The sequence below is a fragment of the Erpetoichthys calabaricus genome, chromosome 5 (genome assembly GCF_900747795.2).
Source record: "Erpetoichthys calabaricus chromosome 5, fErpCal1.3, whole genome shotgun sequence".
NCBI classification, from domain to species: Eukaryota; Metazoa; Chordata; class Cladistia; order Polypteriformes; family Polypteridae; genus Erpetoichthys; species Erpetoichthys calabaricus.
In genome coordinates this window covers 36,407,842-36,423,893 of record NC_041398.2, presented here as the reverse complement: position 1 = coordinate 36,423,893, position 16,052 = coordinate 36,407,842, and the positions used below count along the sequence as shown (strand labels likewise).

At 36.5% G+C, this 16,052-nt stretch overlaps 1 protein-coding gene across 2 annotated transcripts in view; it reads left to right on the top strand.

The window, feature by feature from the left end:
* Positions 1 to 16,052, top strand: part of dnaaf9 (dynein axonemal assembly factor 9) — a 172,934-nt gene that overhangs the window by 115,484 nt on the left and 41,398 nt on the right. For both annotated transcript variants that reach the window (XM_028801454.2, XM_051928226.1), the window contains exons 23-28: positions 2,769 to 2,860; positions 6,711 to 6,812; positions 7,053 to 7,167; positions 7,901 to 7,989; positions 10,510 to 10,668; positions 13,300 to 13,425. In XM_028801454.2, the coding sequence (XP_028657287.1) occupies positions 2,769 to 2,860; positions 6,711 to 6,812; positions 7,053 to 7,167; positions 7,901 to 7,989; positions 10,510 to 10,668; positions 13,300 to 13,425 (683 nt within the window). The remainder of the gene's footprint in view (positions 1 to 2,768; positions 2,861 to 6,710; positions 6,813 to 7,052; positions 7,168 to 7,900; positions 7,990 to 10,509; positions 10,669 to 13,299; positions 13,426 to 16,052) is intronic.

The following is a 16,052-nucleotide window of genomic DNA, read 5'->3' as shown; positions in this document are numbered from 1 at the left end:
GGCAAAAGACTTCTAGCTCCCTAGTGGCATTCATCAATCCATGAATATGATAGTGTTGTTCATTACTGTTATGATGCACTGTCCTAAAAGATTGGAAACAGCAGGTCTCATCAATAGGTGTATCCTCTATATCCCTCCAACATCAAAAGTAGTCCAGCATATCTATTGGTATAGAATGCCAGATTTTTGGTGCATGATGTCAGCATTTTCAGTTCTTTTATACTCTGCTCTTGGAACAATAAGCAAAACAATGTCTTAAGAGTCTAAAGTTACTATTAGGAATGTAGGGGAACAGACACTCCATAATAAAAAAAGCCATACACAGGTCTATACAACGCCATATTAAGTATTTTAAAAATCAGTTGTAAAAGACAACAGCTACCAGTGAATTGATACAAAGACTGGCAAGATGTTCCCAGATTGCATATTTTTTTTGTTTAAGATGCTAACAGCAGCCAAGTTATGTCTTTCTCTGGTAGCCCTGTTAGGAGTGCATTACAGTATCATCTAAAAACAAAAGCAAGTGTTAACTGTTAAGCATTTGCAAAGGTTAGATCTCTGACAAAATTTGAAATGTTTTTTAAAATAACAAATGCAGTTTTAGACATATGGCTATGGTGTTTTTAAGTTTAAGCCCAAATCTGTAATAATATTAGATTATTTTCTTCTGCCCTTAATTGTAAAACAAGATGATCTAGTTTATATCTAAGATGCTCATTTTCTTATTTCTGCTAACAGCTAAAATTTTTTTTTTTTTTTTTTTTTTTGTTTAAGGAAAATAATGCACATCCATTCTGTAATATTATTAAGGCACTGGAATAGAGGGCTTAGAGCATCAGGGTCATTTGGAACTGTCAATACTGTGTCGTTCATGTAGCTGTGGCAATTCACCTTGTGTTTTTATAAATAACATGCCCTCATGGCCGCATTAGATTGAGAATAACAGTCAGGCCAGAAATGACTCATATGGCACAGCATATATGACTTCATGGATCTCCATAATAATACATTTTATTAAGAATTTTCTTCCAGTTCCGCAAGACTAAAACCAGCTTAAGATGTTATCAGAAAGACTCCTTCATTGACCCAGGTGGTTAATGATCACTCTGTCTTCCAGAGTGCTTTGTGATTAATGGTATCCAAATTGACAAGAACAGATTGTTTTTACCATTAAACTAAAGGCCATGTCACATTAGATGACTTTCCGAGCAATTTTCAGGCACAGCCTTCATTTACGTAATCTTAGCTGTCATCGTGTGGCCCTTTTTAATCGGTTGTTTAGTCTGACATACCCAGCACTTCATTCTAACCAGTTTCAGCAAGTTGAAGGCAGTTGGTGGCACACTCCCTGAAGGATAGTCGCATAATGTGACATACTTAGTGATTCACTCCACATAATCCACAACTTGCTCGATTTTTGACATTGGTTGTTGAGGTTGGCTATAAGCATGAGAGCTAAGAACCAATTAATGCTCATCCAGAGGTACATGTAATGCAACATCAAGGATAAGGAACACATGTTTTGGATCTCACAAACAGAATACAAGCTAATGTGTCTGATGTTTCATGTTTTACGTATCACAGCTAAATAGAAAGAAATAAATAAGGGCCAAAATTGTAGCTGAACTCATCATAGTTGTTAACTCTTTGTATAGCACCCACTCAGTCTGGAAGCACGTAGAAAAAGGAGAAAGCACAACTGTGCTGGGTGGACTGCATGCAGCTTAATTTAACATGGCCAACGATTTTTCAGTTATGTAAATTGACATGGTCTGCCGATAAGCTCGGCAACCTCAGTTGGCAAGTCTGACATACTCAACAATCAGAAGTCATGTAATGTGACATTGGCTGTAAGCCTCACGTCATTAGCTTCTTTTGACCGATATTTTTCCTGATTAGAGTTTTTATGCAAGTAATCATTTAACTGCTGAAAAAGTACTATAAAAAGCTAGGTTAGAGAGAGATCTAAAATTGCCCAAAATTAAACAGTCAAGATTATTTTTCTTAAGCTGTGGTTTACTGCTGCTGTCTTTAAAGAATCTAGGATAATAGCAGTATGTAATGAACAGCTATCTCTAGTACAGTATACATTAGTACATTAGAAATGTGGGACTGGATCAGGATGTAAGTTGAAGGTTTTAACTAAGCAATTATTCTACTCAATTCAGATAAACCTGTTTTAGTAAGGGAGTTTCATTAATTATATTGAGCACACTGAAACTGAAAAAGGCTTGTTTTTAACATCTGTATTATATTTCATCCTGTATTATTCATTTATTCTTCAAGCAATGCCACAGAATTATCATTTTTAGACTTTGAAGAGATTTCAGGAACCATTCCATTAATAGATGTCCAATAGTTGAAAACAATAATCTCAGATTTTTCACATTATTGCTTATAAGAAAATTAAGACTGTCAAGTCTATTTGCGTTTTGGTATATGATTCTAGAATCAAAATATTAACTTATTTTCCTCTATTTATACTCGGCCTTAAAGCTCTTTCTTTTGATTATACAGACTTCTTGATTTGTTTATAGTAATATAGTTTTAAGATTTCTAAACAATTTTTTCAGGGGCTACTCTGAGAATTGAGCTTCTTATCTTAGCTTTAACATTTTCAACCTGATTGTTTATATAATTAACTATTAGAGTAAACACTAAATTCAGACTGAGGAATTCTGTATTAGCAAACATAGAAGCAGCTGTAGTAACATTATTTTTTCTTTTCAGATGTTCAGTTAAGTGTTCATTTGTAAATCTTGCCTTAGGTTTTACCTTCATTGAAGAAGCAGAACAGAGGTTCTGGAGTATTTCTAAAGACTGTGCTGAGGGAACAACTCACTGAGGATTACAGATTTATGTGAGTTATCCATTTACCTTGCTTCAAGTTTTCTCAATTTAGAGATGTTTTCTCAGTCATTTATAAAGTCTTGCTTGTAATCTGTGTGCAGTTACTCCGTTTGTGTAGATGTCTAATAACTAAAACTGTGCCAGATTTCTTTTCTATTGTACTTGTTACTTCGAGAGTTCCCTTTTTAATGATGTTGGTAAGCATCTCCTTACCAGACTACGTTTGCACTTTTTCTTCTTGGAAGGTGCATTAGTGTGTCTCCCTTCTTTCCCTGTACCAGTGTTCTCTGTGATTGTTGACTTTTCGTTTTGTTTTTTCATTCCAAAGGAAAACATAATTAGTGTTACTTATGGTTAGACCTATTTCTTGTGGTCATGGTGTAGGCTGTGGAGTATATTGTAGGAAAATATTGGTAAGAGATGAGAAATTGACGAACTGATGCTAATTGATTAATTATTGGCCTTTTTTTTACAATACTGTAAGGCTTCCATTTTGTTTTCCGTGCCTTTCACTGTAAAAAGAGTTCCCAGTCATTAGCCTTGTATTGAGATACCTGAAGCGCACTTAGTTAAAAAAATGGAATATTAATGTATATGTACACCAGGATTATAGAAGTAAGATAACTACTTGTATATAAACAATGAAAGGCAGGCAACACAGGTACATAATACAGAAGACGCTGGCAGCTCTTTGTTTAGTTGTTTTCTGGACATAAAGCTTTTTTGTTCACTGTTTCAATTTTGGAATTTTATCATACAGTCACAGTCAGTTTGACCTTGCTCAGATATACAGCTGTGGGTGAGAGTGGGCCAAGTGGTTATACTGTAACTCAAATGTGTATTGTTTCCAAATTAGTTAAAAGCCTGTAAAATTTTGAAGTGTATCTGACATAGTTATTAATTACTATGTTACACAATAATAATCAGATTTGACAAAGAAGATACTTAGATGGCTATTTACCAGCTAGAGTTTTAATTTATCTTGCCATAAATAGTTTTAGAATACAAAATGTTTCAAAATGATGTCTGATGCTATATGGTGTTGTTGCATGTCTTTTCTCAGAGTTCAAGTGAACAATTTTGCTTGCAGTGTACTACACTCTTAGTCTTTGTTACATAGTCCTTTGTCCTTGGTGTGAGTCCTTCTGGCATAAGACTGCAGGCTATGCAATTCCCTTCTTGAAATATGGCTTCTTCTGCCAGACAGTGCTTATTCACTGACACAAAGGTTAATAACTGAAAGTGCTATGAAAGAGTTTTTGTCCTCTTTCTAATTTCCTCTGTTATTGCTTATTTTTGTCAATGAATGTTTTCTAGTCTTCAGCCAGAATGTAATAATATATTGTAGTAGCCAGCATTGACTCCCTAGAGATGGGCAGCGACTAAACAGGTAGTTGATGGTAGGGTATTCACAGATGTGCTGTGTCTTGTTGTACCTTAAAAGTCTGAGAAGGCTCAAGAAGGAAGGTGATGACTCCCAGGGCATTTTAAATACAGCCTTGCAGATGATAATGGGGAGATAGGACACCACACAAGAAGCTAGACGACACCTGGGAACACTACAAGAGTGGAATAGCCTGTCTACTGTAGTGACTGTTATGTTACTATATGTGTACATCTTCACTGGACTATTCACCTGGGGTGCTAGACAATGTTGAGTGAGCATGTATACTGTGTGGCTGTTGCATTCAAAATGATTAAGCAAATAAAGCAATGAATCTACATCAGATTTTGCGTTATGTTTGAACAATCCTCTGCAGAAATTATTTGGGTGACTCAGGCGGCTTTCCGGGGACGATGCAATGAGGGCAGCACAAATGCTTCAAAGATGGCAGATAATTTGTTGAAAGTGATCCATGTTCTAGACTTCTAGCTTTTTCCAAAACAGAAATCACCTTTGAAAGGGAGGAGATTTCACACTGTTGATAAGATTCAGTAAAATATGACAAGTCAGCTAATGGCGATTCCAACAAAAGATTTTGCAAAGTGTTTTGAACAGTGGAAGAGGTGCTGGGAGAAATGTGTGAGGTCCCAAGGTGCCTACTTTGAAGGGGACTGAGGCGTCTTTGTCTTGTATCTTCTTCAATAAATGTATCTAATTGTCATATGATACGGCCGGATACTTTTCAGTCAAGCCTTGTATATATGTCAGTGTGTGTGTATATATACACTGCCTGGCCAAAAAAAAAAGTCGCTACCTGGATTTAACTAAGCAAATAGGTACGAGCCTCCTATTGGATAATTACTGCATGGGCGATTATCTTTCAGCTGGCAACAAGTTATTTAACCCCAACTGGTGCAATGAGTTGCTTCTCATTTCTTAAAGAACCATGTCGAAAGACACATCTCGTGGTTGTGGAAAAGATGTTAGTCTGTTTGAGAAGGGTCAAATCATTGGCATGCATCAAGCAGAGAAAACATCTAAGGAGATTGCAGAAACTACTAAAATTGGGTTAAGAACTGTCCAACGCATTATTAAAAACTGGAAGGATAGTGGGGACCCATCGTCTTCGAGGAAGAAATATGGTCGGAAAAAAATCCTGAATGATCGTGATCGGCGATCACTTAAACGTTTGGTGAAATCAAATCGAAGAAAAACAGTAGAACTCAGGTCAATGTTTAATAGTGAAAGTAAGAGCATTTCCACACGCACAATGCGATGGGAACTCAAGGGATTGGGACTGAACAGCTGTGTAGCCGTAAGAAAACCACTAATCAGCGAGGCAAACCAGAAAAAAAGGCTTCAATTTGCTAGGGAGCATAAAGATTGGACTCTGGAGCAACGGAAGAAGGTCATGTGGTCTGATGAGTCCAGATTTACCCTGTTCCAGAGTGATGGGCGCATCAGGGTAAGAAGAGAGGCAGATGAAGTGATGCAGCCATCATGCAAGATCTTGGTGAAAAATTAATGCAACACTGGATGGAACTAAATCTTGTGACATTGCAGAAGCTTATCGAAACAATGCCACAGCGAATGCGTGCCGTAATCAAAGCTAAAGGCGGTCCAACGAAATATTAGAGTGTGTGACCTTTTTTTTTTTGGTGGCGACTTTTTTTAGGCCAGGCTGTGTGTGTGTGTGTGTGTATATATATATATATATATATATATTATTGCTTTCTTCATGTCGTCATCTGTCTTGAATCGACAACCACTCAGATTATTTTTTAGCGTTCCAAAAATGTGGAAATCACACGGTGCCAAATCTGGCGAATAAGGAGGATGAGGCAATAATACCTCAAACTTCAGTTTCTCCAGACAAGCCTTGGTGTTCTTAGCAAAAGGACTCCTTGAGACAGTAGTCCACACCGCTTGGATCGAATAGCAGGCTTTACATTGGTCTTCAGCAAGTCAAAGTAACTAGCACTAGTAACTGTAGTACCCCTCGGCATGTAGTGTTCAACAATAACTCGGGTGCACGAGTGGTTGCGAGGACAAGACAAAACCTTTTATTCTGTTGGAATCCACGTAATTCCAGACAGGTGGCACAAGTGCATTGAGAACGGTGGAGACTACTTTGAGAAATAAGATTGTCAGTTTTGTTAAGGTTTGTTCCATTTTCTAATAAATCCCATTTTCTAACCTTAGCTTGACTCACTCTCATATATATATTATAATATGATATATATACACACAATAAGATTTGGTTTAGTGATCACTAAAATTTCAGTTTATTAAGTTTATGTAAGTTTGTTGTAAATAAAAAATTAATTTTCTGTCTCAAAACTGTGACTTCTGAATTGCATGCGTTTGTTTTTTAATGTAAATCTATGACACAGAAGATAATAAACTTTCAAATTTCAAAAGTTATGAGATTTTTAAAGAGAACTAATCTATTGTAATGTGCCATGTTTTGTTTTAGGCATTCAGTATTACAGAAACATTACGAGAATAATTCAATCCCAATAAGTGACAGCCGTTTCCAGTCTAAGTCTGGTTTGACCATTCTCCCCTCTATCGAAACGTATGTCTGTTACTTAGTTTTTTCTGGTGTATATGCATATATTTTTTTTATATGTTTACAGTTAGCATAATGGGGTAATCTTAGATAAATAATGCATTTGGGTCATTTTGGAACAGTCAGACATTTAATATATGAATTGTATTTAAATTGAATTTTTTTAAGGGGTACTAGGGTGCTATATTTTGGCAAAGGTGTTAGATTAAACATAGTCTTAATCGAAATCACTATTTTTGATTACAGATTCCTCTCTCATTTTGCTTTGAGCAGCAGTGTTGGTCACGAGCCTGTAAAGAACTCCCATCTTGCAGCACTTCTGCATCCATTGCAAACAACTGTCCTTAAAGAAGATGAGAAGGTATAGTACTTGTACAACTGATGATTATGTCAAAGCAGTCAAGCTTCCGTAAAGGAACAGAGACTTGCATTCCCTGGTAACTAATGTGCAAAAAGCAGGTGCTCATCTATCAGTATCTCTGTAAGTCCTGAATATATACTTCATATTTCATTAAACCTTGAATTTGCTTCATCTTTCTTGTTTGAAATTTCATGCTTTTGTTTTTAGATATATATATTAGGATATATCACTATTATCCAGCATTCAAATAACAAATTAAAACTGCAGAAGCATGGTTATTAACCTACAATAAAGAGATTGAAGGTCTAAGCCATTGCCAGGAAGATCATGTGCATGATTGTGATTTTAAGGATGCAGTCCATATTAAATATTGCCTTGAAAGACCCACGTGCTTGTTCTATATTAAATTTTTTGCTTTTGGATTTGTAGCAGTCAATTAGAGAAAAGTGGTAAGAAAAGCTTTTGACTATCCTATGTGTGATTCACAGTATTCTTAACTGCTCTGTGAAATTTCATTCAGAGAGATGTGACATGCCCACGAAGTTTCCCACACCTCTGTGAGATGCAAAATGTAATTGATGATGTGTTTTTAAAAGCAAAACGTAGGTTTTTATCTGAATAGCATACTTGTCTCTCATTTTGAACTATTTAGATATTTGCAATTAAATTGTGTATGCCATTTTATTGGCATATGAAGTCAGAGGTAAACTTTGCTTCGCTTTTTTCTCAATAGATGGTAATTTCCATTATTACCGGGCTTCCTGGCAGCCACAAGGATAACCTATGCAACTTTCTTGTTAATTTCAACAAAGAACATGGCAGGTATGTTTATATTTAATAGATTATACTTAGCTGACATTTCCTAAAGAGTAGCAAGCTTTACTCATTAGAACATACTGCGGATGTATAATGTTTGGACAGATTTAGAGTAATATTTTAGCCTGACATTATTAGCAGTAATAATGGTGTTTTATTTAAAATGTAGTACTCTTAGATGTTAACTAGCTCATAGCACAGCATTATCGTCCATCAGAGAATTTCATGTCAACATATATAATATAAACAGATTTCTTTATGTCCAGCAGGTAAAGTTAAAGGAAACTTGACTCTAGCCTGCAAAAATATTCATGATGCTGGACCACCTTACTTTTACTTGCACCTCCTCATCACTTTTTTAATTGTGCAGTGATAGTGCCTATGTTTTACAAATGTGTTAATCACTGTGGGCAGGCACTTCAGCTGTATTTTGTGTCTGAATTCAGCTGCCTTGGTGTGCTATCAGTGTACAATTAACGCAGTGATGAAGAGGTTTGAGTATAATTAAGGCGGCCTGGCATTACGATATTTTCGCAGGCTTCAGAGATTCTAGTGTTAAAGCAGTTTTGTAGAAATTCGAGGAAATTATCTTCTAAATTATCATTCCAACCAAATCATCAAACATGTTTAAAAAAACTCAGTGATGTCAAATATGATTAAAGCTTCGCAAAAAAACACTACAGAGAGAGTTTGTCAAGCTTGAGAAAATGAATCGTGTGAACAGTGACAGGCGTGATTAGAAGGAGAAGCTGTACTACGTGTAATAAACTGTAGAAAAGGCATAGACCAGATTTCCAAAGACTTCAGTAGATATTTGAACAATTTCTACTACTAGTACTACTAGTAGTAATCCTTTGAAAAATCCCTTTTAAATGTCACCCACCTCTGCAGCTAGTATGGTCAGTATTTTCCTTTATAAGCGTCAGTATTTTGATCTCCTTAACATATCCAGTGAGAGGTGTTCTGTTGTTTCTAATTTCTTGTATGAAATGTTCTTGCATTGTGTGAAGTATGATTTGAAATTTGACTAACTACTTCTGAATCAGTTCCACATGTAGGAGCTTGTGTCAGTTTATTTAAAGGTTTTGTTACATCTCATTAAAAGTAACCCTTTTCTTAAATGATATTCGTCATTTTCAGTTTTTGTGGGATTGGTTTGCCAAAGCTTTGTGAACCTTAATATCATGATGACTAAATCCTAATATTATAAAATCTTTGTATTCCTTATTTTAATTTAACACTAGAATTACCAGAGCCAGCAAAAAAACTTGTAATTCCGGCCCACCTTAAATCCCTTCAAACCTCTCCGTCAGCGTCTTTTCCGTTCTAAATGTGTCGATAAGCCCAGTCAGCAAGCAACCTGCTATACCATCTCCCCCACCACCTCAGAACGGGCAATAATAATAATTCATTACATTTATATAGCGCTTTTCTCAGTACTCAAAGCGCTATCCACACAGGGAGGAACCGGGAAGCGAACCCCCAATCTTCCACAGTCTCCTTACTGCAAAGCAGCAGCACTACCACTGCGCCACCTGTGAGGACAAGAGGTTCTCCCAGTTCCTGCCTCTGGGAGTGAGCTACTCAGAATTGTAAGGGGAAATAATTTGGTGTGCGTTTTGTGTCTACAACAATCTATGTAAACACATTGTTAAAACAGAAATATTTTTCATGTTTTAGTAAGTAATAAATAACAAAATGAACAGACATTTCACATTATACAGACATGAACTGTATAATGTGTGAAGGCTGATGGCCAAATATCAAATAAACACTTTCACAAAAGGTGCAAGTACTCTCTGTACTATTCTTTCCTTTGCATGTCCTGGAGTACAAAAGAAACGGCACCATGCACTCAAAAGTGGACACTGGCAAGATCAAAAAAATAAATAAATGCGGTCACTGATTACAAGCGCAAGAAAGAGTGTGAATGAATATGAATAATATGAATTATATTGAATCAGTGCCACAATGCACTGTTTCTGTTTTAATGATGTGTTTACATAGATTGTTGCAGACACAAAACACATCAAATTATTTCCCCTTACAATTCTGGGTAGCTCACTTCCAGATAATCAATCAAGGCAAGAACTGAGAGAAGGTCTTGCCTGTTCTGAGGCGGTGGGGGGATGGTATAGCAGGCTGCTTGGGCTTATCGACACATTTAGAAGACAAAAGAGGCTGACGGAGAGGTGCAAAGGGATTTAAGGTGGGCCGGAAATTACGAGTTTTTTCATTGGCTTTGGTAATACTAGTGTTAAGTATTACTAGAGTAATGCTTGTGATGTGAAAAACATGTTAAGGGCAGTAATATTTGCATGTCTTCCAACTGCACAATAGGGTTTCTTCCCCTTCCTCTTATTTATGATTGTCCGTTTTTCAATGAGTTTTGCTATTTATTGCTATTTTAGAAATTTTTTTTCTGTAGTAGCATTTAGTTATCTTTTACTCTTATGTGCTGATTAGTCCATTACCTGTGAGTAAATGTTTGTAAATTTAGTGGTTCTTTTCTTGTCTTGGATGCAGATGGGTAGTTTATCGGCAAGCCTTAGAAAGCTGTGATAATTTCAATGTTGCAAATTTCCAGCGTTACCTATCAAGTGTCTTGGAATCCCAACGAGGCCGTGGAGCTCGTCATTCTGCCTTTATCCGAAAAAAAGTACGACTACTGATAGTCACCCCTGGGTAAGTACTGTTTTATCACTGCTGTGAAAACTAAACTTAAACCCCACACTCCTTAGCATTAATGGCAAGATTGAACAACTTTATTAGTATGACTTTATTAGTAAAAACTTAATGTAGATGGTGGAGAGGAAGCAATACAAGAATTTTATCATGGTGGTTCCTCTATTTTTCTTAATAAAAAATCTTATTTTAAGGTACCACATGAGAGATTAACAGTCAGCCAACAGGAAATGGCTATTCAAGCCAAAATATGAGGAATACAAAGTTCATACCGACTTTGACAAACATATATACTACAGTAAATGGGGGGAAAAAGGTGTTTCCACAAGTTTTTCATAATTGTGTAAAATATAGTCTGTGAATATATTTTCAAATTTAGTGAAGAAATCTGAGGGTAGACTTAAAACCCCAGTAATTTAACTTTATTTTAAGATCACCAGTAATTTAACCTTTAAAGACCAAGATTTGAATTCCAAGTGCAAACCCTAGGAGCTGGGAGTCCAGACCATAGAAATTATATTACTTGTTTATAGATTCCTTAATATATGTAGTGTTCAGATTTTACCTTATTCACTTTAAAAGCATAATCATGAATTAATATAAAATTGATAAACTCCCAGTGTACTTTTCTCTTGAAGGCTTAGTGGCTAGAGTTACTGGTTCAGTTCTAACCACTATGTGACCCTAAACAAGTTGGATTTCTTGCTAGAGCTTACCCTTGAAATATGACTATGGGAATTGTTTTGTACTTAGCTGGATAGTGCTTCGTAATCTTTAGACTAGAGCAGGGGTTCTCAAGGTCGGTCCTGGGGGCCCACTGTGGCTGCGGGTTTTTGTTCCAACCAGCTTCTGTTTTTAATTAGAATCCTGGGCTAATTAAGTGAATGGTTATTTCCCAGATTCTGTGTTGTGGGAACAATATAGAAATTAGAAAACTAAGTTTGCTAAAATGAAAAAAAAAATTAAAATGTACTAAGCAGTTATATAGGAATGATGTATTTTTTTTCTTTTTAACAATATTTTCTTCTTGATGTTCATTGTTTTTTTCCAGGTGTTCTGATTGTTTAATTAATCTATTGTTTTCTAATTAGTGGGTCTAACGCTAAAGTAGTTGCAGCCTTTCACGATTCAGTGTTGTTTGCCTGGGTGTCTGCTCTGCTCATTTTTAATTGTCATTATCAAGATACAATGAAGGGATCAAACTGCACAGAGAAAGGGCAAAATATAATGAAAATAACAAAAGGGAATTAAGCATGTAAATTTATAGCAAAAGCAGAAATATTTCTAAATGTCGTATAAATATAAAAATCATGCTGCTGTGCTTTCTTAATGTAGAATAAGATAAGAGAAAAAATACCAGCTAATTAATTGAGATCAGTGTTATTAGTTGTCTCTAATTATGAATCTGGTTGAAGCAAAAACCTGAAGTCACAGTGGGCCCCCAGGACCGACCTTGAGAACCCCTGGACTAGAGGTGTCTTATATGTGGATTTGTCATGTACTCTCAGAGTTCAAATTTCCTCTATAAGTTCTCACACACAGTTTAAAGATCTTCATTATTACTACAGCTTGTGTGTTGACTCGGGTTGGTGTATTACAGCAAACAAGTTCAGTTTGTTTTTGATGATATATTTTTACTTCATCCCCTTAACCCTCCATTGAGGTTATACTTCTTCACCTAGTCATTTCCCGCCTTTCATTCCTTATTCACCTCAGTGCCCAAATCTTGTTAGTCCAATTTTCTTTAGCACACAACCTCTTCTAAATGTTCCACCTTTGTTAGCAATACCTCACTCCCATGTAACATACAGCTTCACACATCTTTTTCATTAAGCCTGCCTTTCAGTGATTTAAATGTGACACTTAAAACAGATTCTGTTATGCCATAAGAATTGCAGAACTGTTTTACCTTATTGAAAGAACCCCCTTTTCTTAATTTATACTTAATAATTCAATATTTGAAATGCCTCATTCACACACTTTGAACCAATGCAAGCTGTGCTTGTTACAGTGACACCACTGCCTCAGTGCTTACAGTAACTCCAGCGCTGAGAGATTTCCTTTAAATATCTTTCCAGTACATATCCAAAAAAATCTACACTTTCAACTCACTCTGCTTCCTTGTAACTCACCATGTTAACTTTGCTATAGCCTTTGCCAACTCTTAATCTAACTAGTTTTCTGCTCAGTAGCTTTTACAACTCTAACGTTCTGCTACATGTCTTAGTGTTCCTTTTTTCAAACCAAAGACTACCCCTGCTCATTTTAACTGAACACTGCCACTTGCTTGCCTTTTACCAATTGTTCCAGTTACTTCTGACACTTGTTCGATAATGAATTCAAAAATAATAGTTTGGCATTGTTATAAGTGAATTTGGTGTGTGCTGAAGTGTGCCTTGCTGTTGACTAACTTCCTGCTGTACTTGTAAAGTACTTTTATGCCCCTATATAAACATAATAGCTTTCAAAATATTATTTTTTCTGTTTAAGTTCCAATTTAAATAACCTTGACATGAAAAACTATTATGTTATTTTTAAATATGTTCTTCTATACATCAAGTGGTTGGTGCCTTTGTACACTTCCTGGGCTACTCAAGAGTCCTCTCATATTATCAATTTATTGTTTTTTAGGTACACAGATGCTATTGATGTTATACAGGCCTTTCAGTCTCATCCAGATCCTGATGTGCATGCAGCTTATGCTGTGGGCTGTGTTACGGCTTGTGTTGATCCTCTCACAGCTTACATGGAGCACAGGTAGGCAGAAATTATTTTTCTAACTTTATGATCTACTAATCAGTACCTTGAGTTTCCATTCAAAATGTTCATTTATCTCTACTTCCACTTTGACAGTTTATTTAAATAAATAACATACCATTAGTATTAGTCCTGCTTAACCCAATTCAAGGGCCAGGTCCTGTCTTGGTAGCACAAGGTAGAAAACAGCTTTGGACAGAGTTCCAGTCCAATGCATGGAACGTGCCTACACTAATATTCACTAAGGACCAATGTGCAGTGAGAAACACAATTGCTGACATCTTTAAGTTTCTGTCATTTCTTATTTACTTTTTTAAAGTCCAATTTCAGTACTATGAGCTAGATTGAAAATATTTCATTTTCTTAAGACTTGTTTACATAATAACACTTCAGTTACTGAACTAATGTTGTCCACACTAGTATAGTAGTTACGGCTGTTAAAAACCTCAGGGCTTTTCTGTACACTTTTTGGACCACAACCTAGCAATCGTTGGCAGGACAAAGGGAGGTAGTATGTGCTATTTTATTAACAGTGCACTGATGTGGAAGTGGTCTCCCAGTTCTGTTTTCCTATTTTGGAATACCCGACAGTCAAGTGCTGGCTTTTTTACCTGCTGATAGAGAGTTCCTCAGCTAGTTAAATTCCACTGGAAGTTCTGGTTGAATCTGTGCTAGTTGAGCTGTATGATGTCATATGTAAACAAGAGAACCAGCAATCAGAAGTAATCTCCATCATCACCGGAGACTTCAGCCATTGCAACCTCAAGGAAGTCCTCACTAAGCTCTTCCAGCACTTCACCTGCCCTACCAGGGGCGATCAGACACTGGAACGCTGCTCCACCACAGTTACAGACACCTACAAGTCTATCTTGTGCCCACACTTTAGCAAGTCTGATCATGTATCAGTGCTTCTACTGCCTGCTTACAAACCAGTACTTAAGTGTGCTAAGCTTTGGTAATGGAAGTTCTGTGCTGTACTCCGGAACACAATCTTATCAACTGTATTTAAAGTGCAGAATCACCATGGAGCATAGTCCCAATACCATGTACAAATAAGAATACATGGGACAAGATGTAAAGTAAGTAAATAAAAATAGAAATTAAACAAAAAGTCAATGTTTATTTAAATAAAATGACATTAAAACACCAAGTTAAGGTATGTCAGCAAGTATTAAAAAAATAACCATTTAAGGCAATGTTTCAAAGGTGATAGACTTGATTGAATTCTAGGGCGTGTTGAAGGGAGTAAATCTAGGTTTTTAGTCTTGATTTAAACATATCAACTGAATGTGCTTCTTTAACACATAATGGAAGGTAATTCCTATTATATGATGCACAGTAGACAAATGCTCTGTGACCAGCTGATTTTTTTCTTATCTGGGGGAATGACCAAAAGACCAACATTAACAGAGTGAAGAGGATGTACTGGAGTGTATGATATAATTAGCTCAGCTAAATAGGGTGGTGTAGGTCCATGGAAGGCCTTGTACATCAAAAGAAGAACTTTAGATTCCTTTATTCCTTTATTGTCAGTGCACAAAGTACAACAAAGTTAATTGCCAATCTTATTGGTACATTCACACAATAAGAGTAATTAACAGCATACTGTATATGTAAATATACATACACATATATATATATATACTTATATACATCTGTACCCATACACACATACTGTACACATACATGCATGTACACCCATTTAAAAATAGCTAATAAGATATTGCACAGATAAATGTGCTCAATGTTCTATTAGAGTTCTAGTGCTAGGCCTGAGGGAGCATACTGCTGCTTTTAGTTCATAGGACAGAGTACTACAAGAGCTCCAGGTACAAGCTTTGAAGGGTTAACAACTTGGTAAAGGCACAGTACAGAAGCAAGTTGGAAAATGTCGGCAGCAACGATCTGTGTTGACTGTGAAAATGTTTATAGGCGGTCATGAACTGAACTGCTTCTTCACTTGTTTTAAGCCTGAGACTTGGTGAGTGATGTCATGTTTCCAGCACTCCTAGCAAGCTGTGCCATCCTGCAGGTGACTTTGGCTGGCATGAGTAAAACTTTTAAACAAATGAAACCCCACAAAGCCGCTAGAGAGGTGGCATCCTGTCCTTCATCCTAAAGGCATGTACCACCCAGCTCTTATGGTTGTACACTGACATCTTCAGTTTGTCCCTGTCATTATGTATGGTTTTTAGGAAAACCAGAATTATCTCTGTGCAAAAGAAATCTTCTGTTTCCTACTTGAATGACTATCATCCCATTGTGCTAACTTCGTGGTGATGAAGAATCTGGAAAAACAGGTCATAAGCCACATTAACCACAACATCTCTGCTACCCTGTATTCAGTAATTTGGTTATCAGCATAACAAATGCATTTTCTTTTGCTCTGCACACTGCTCTGGGACATCTGGAAAGGAAAAACACTTATGTCAGGATGCTGTTCATTGCCTGTAGCTCTGCTTTCAACACCATTGTGCCATCCAGGGGTGTGCTAAAGTTCAGAAACATTGGTCTGTGTATCTCCGTTTATGGCTGGGTGTTTGACTTGCTGTGAGTGAGGACTGGCAAAAATAGCTCCATGTTGTTCACCAACATCAGCTTCCCAGAATGCTGCTGCTTTAGCCCAC